Below are 3347 nucleotides of genomic sequence, written 5' to 3'. Positions count from 1 at the left end.
CCCAAAAAAAAAGAAGCTCTACACAACAACAACAGCTAATACTGTTATTACTACTACTTACATTATTAATTTAAAAAAATGGAAAACAAGCCACATTTATTTAATGAGTTCCCTATCCGTCTTTTACAAGCACATCAAAACATACTTTTTTGCTATTTCTCGTCTGCCAAAAACGGATTTCCGGTATTTGCCAGAAAATGACTGCGGGAATTCAAACTGTTATTAACAACGTGTTAGTCTATAATTTGTCCAAAAAAAAAGAAAGTCCAACATATCTCTCGTGAATGATAGCAAGTCTTTTTGAGGTAGGAAGAACATTCCTATCACAAGGTAAAAGCCATGAATCTTTTTGACTGTTTTATCCTTTATTTATCCTGTAAAAAGAAAATAAAGAAAGAGTGAAAGACTAATCTCACTGGAATTACAGATGTCTTTTTCTTGAGAGATCAGTCCTTCATAAATCCTATTTACGACAGTCTATTTGTCAATATAAATAAAGGTATTCGATATAACAACAACAACAAACAAACATAAGAAATCACTTTTTAGCACAACACAAAGTGGTATGTGTTCTATAAAATGACCGCTAGATGTCAGTATAAGTCTCAGTACAAAGTGCCGACTAAAATAAATAAAAATCTAATAGCCTATCTTAGGTTTAACTGTGAAAACAACTTTATGAGAAAATAGTAGTTAATGTCACCTTTAAGAGATGAGTCATAGTCTTGTGGCCTCAGACCTGTTGATAAGAACAGTAGGCTATATAACGGGTATAACCATGTTGCTTTTTAGTCTTTTCTTTTTGAGTAAACTTTAGAAACGGTGCACGAGAAGGGTCCCGCCTCTTTGGCATCCATAAGGAAACACCAGCCAACCAAGCACGGAGGCTTTAAAGCTTCTCCGGGCATGACCAACAGAGAGCATCACCCCTGCGTTTAGACACCGTTTTTTGTCGGAAGTCAGGTGGATGGAGCAGCTGATGGGCGGGGGCGGTCCACGGGAGCGGTGAAGCGTCTTAGTGAGTGACAGCGTGGAAAAGAAATATGAGAGGAGAGTCTTAAGTTAGGAATAACTGGCCTGTGGCATTTAAAACAAAAAAATTGTAGCTCGGGCTTATCTTAGAGGTATAGATCCGCGTTGCAGTGATAAAAAATAAATAAATCCGCAGCTCATCGAAATGCGGAACAGAAGAAAGTTAAAAATTCCTTAATCAACTACGTAGGGTAGTCCTCTCTGGTTTGAGTGCAATCATGTAGACTCGTCCTTTAGCCGATGCGACGAGAAACACTTCGGAGAGTAGCTCGTAGTTTGTGGTGAACTCCATCTGGCCGCAGAAGCAGGACGCAGGTTTAATTTGCGCTCTTGGTTCCGTCCGTGCCGTATGCAGCTCCTGCCACTCTAGCCAACCATGGCACGACTGAGGAGGAAAGCGTGCATAGCTCTGTTTCTTTTCACGCTGTTCATCTTTGGGACCATGATGGGACTGAGGACCCTGAAGCCCAGTGACGGTTTCTCGGACTTGGCTCCGGGCTTGGAGCTCCTGCCGATGATCGGAGGAAAGATGGACCGGCGCTCAGTGTCCCGTGATGGGACCGCTTCCCCGGGTCAAGCCCGTCCGCCTGGCAGCAACGCCAAAGCCGTGTTGTCTAACACCGGCCCCGAGGGGACCATATTTTATGATGTTCATATTTTCTACTATATGTGGTACGGCAACCCACATATGGACGGTAAATACATTCACTGGGATCACATCCTAGTCCCGCACTGGGACCCTAAGATCGCATCCAGCTACCCGAGAGGGAAACACATGCCGCCCGAGGATATCGGCTCCAGTTTCTACCCCGAACTCAATTCGTACAGCTCGCGGGATCCGGATGTGTTGGAGTCCCACATGGAGCAGATCGGAGCATCCGCAGCAGGTACTGTAAAAAATGCAAACCGGCACCCTGAAATTCTTAGAGAGACGCACAAAAAAGAGCTGAGTGTTGTTATTTGTGCACAGCAGCTTTACAGAAATGTGGCTTCTGTAAGCACAAAGCTGCCTCCCTTTTGCTGAAGGGGCTCGACACATTTTTCAGCACCACACATATACTGGACAGCTCCCCACATGCTTGGTTTCCATATATCTGCTGCTGCGCTTTCATCCTTCATTGAGGTGTACATCAGAAGCAAACTAATGTTTTTAAAGATGTTTAGCTATCTATATTAAAACTGAACCTTATACTACTTTAGTATTAAAGCATCACCAAGCCCCAAAGTATCTCTGCAAGTACCTTTATCTCTTTTAAATGTCATGAACTGATAATAGTTGTGTTGCAGTCTCATCAAAGACTTGTATGGCTCCCTTAAATTCAGTACAAGTTTGTTCCCTGGTGTCAAGTAACAGCGCAGTGTGTCAGCCATCAGCAGCCAACACATGATAGGCCCTGATGTGTCTGTCCTGCGGTGCAGTAGGTTACTGTACACCGGCTTGAGTGATGAGAAGGTCATCTAACCCTGAAACCTGGGAATCATGGGAGGTCCAGCTCAAAGTTGCTTAATTAAAACCTTCCATTTAATGAGAGACCTCATACTCAACTGTAAATAGATCTGCTTGACTTGGTGACTGATTTCCTGCCACTGAAATGAATAGCAGTAGCCGTCCTCTTGATACACAAAGACATGTTTGGCTATTGTAATCTAATAGTCTCCACAGCTCCACAGCAAGTGGACATGAGTTTAATAAATTAGTTGTGAGTGCATATACAGTGTGCCAGTTCCTACCTCTTGCCAGGCACCGCTGTGGCTGATAGAAAACCATTTTTCAGCCAGCGTGAGTTTATGAATTTATGAGCTGTCACACACTCAAACTGTTGCCACTAAAACAAGGCATAATAAATAGTCCTAAGATGACAAGTACATATTCATTTAAAAAATTGACTGTCCTCCATAGATCAGCAGATGTACTGTATTGCTGTGAACCACAAAGAGACACTAAAGGATGATCGCAGAGAAAGCAACATTACTCCAAGACAACAATAACTGCACATAAACACAGTTAGCTTGAAATCGATGCATCATTTCAGCAATCCATACAATAATATTGTTAGAGCTTCATATACATTGTGTTTGTATGTTCCCATCAGAAGGTGATGGTGCTCTGAGGTGTTAATTCGTATCTTTGATCAAGTGCTTATCTCCCTCCAGGTGTTCTGGTCCTGTCCTGGTATCCTCCTGGAGTAGCTGATGACAACGGGGAACCTGCTGAGGATTTGGTACCAGCTGTACTGGATGCAGCATATAGACACAACCTCAAGGTAAGCAGTGTCAGCACATTTTACGTGTGTGTGTGTGTGTGTGTGTGTGTG

At 43.0% G+C, this 3347-nt stretch overlaps 1 protein-coding gene across 1 annotated transcript in view; it reads left to right on the top strand.

Moving 5' to 3' along the window:
• Window positions 1–382: 382 nt before the first annotated feature.
• Window positions 383–3347, top strand: part of LOC102307529 (glycoprotein endo-alpha-1,2-mannosidase-like protein) — a 12293-nt gene continuing 9328 nt past the window's right edge. The window contains exons 1-2 of the mRNA XM_005925580.3: window positions 383–1919; window positions 3187–3296. Of these exons, the coding sequence (XP_005925642.1) occupies window positions 1409–1919; window positions 3187–3296 (621 nt within the window). The 5' untranslated portion in view covers window positions 383–1408. The remainder of the gene's footprint in view (window positions 1920–3186; window positions 3297–3347) is intronic.

Source organism: Haplochromis burtoni, unplaced genomic scaffold, assembly GCF_018398535.1.
Source record: "Haplochromis burtoni strain Fernald_Lab_line unplaced genomic scaffold, NCSU_Asbu1 Contig_84, whole genome shotgun sequence".
Lineage (NCBI taxonomy): Eukaryota > Metazoa > Chordata > Actinopteri > Cichliformes > Cichlidae > Haplochromis > Haplochromis burtoni.
This window is presented reverse-complemented; position numbering and strand designations above follow the sequence as displayed.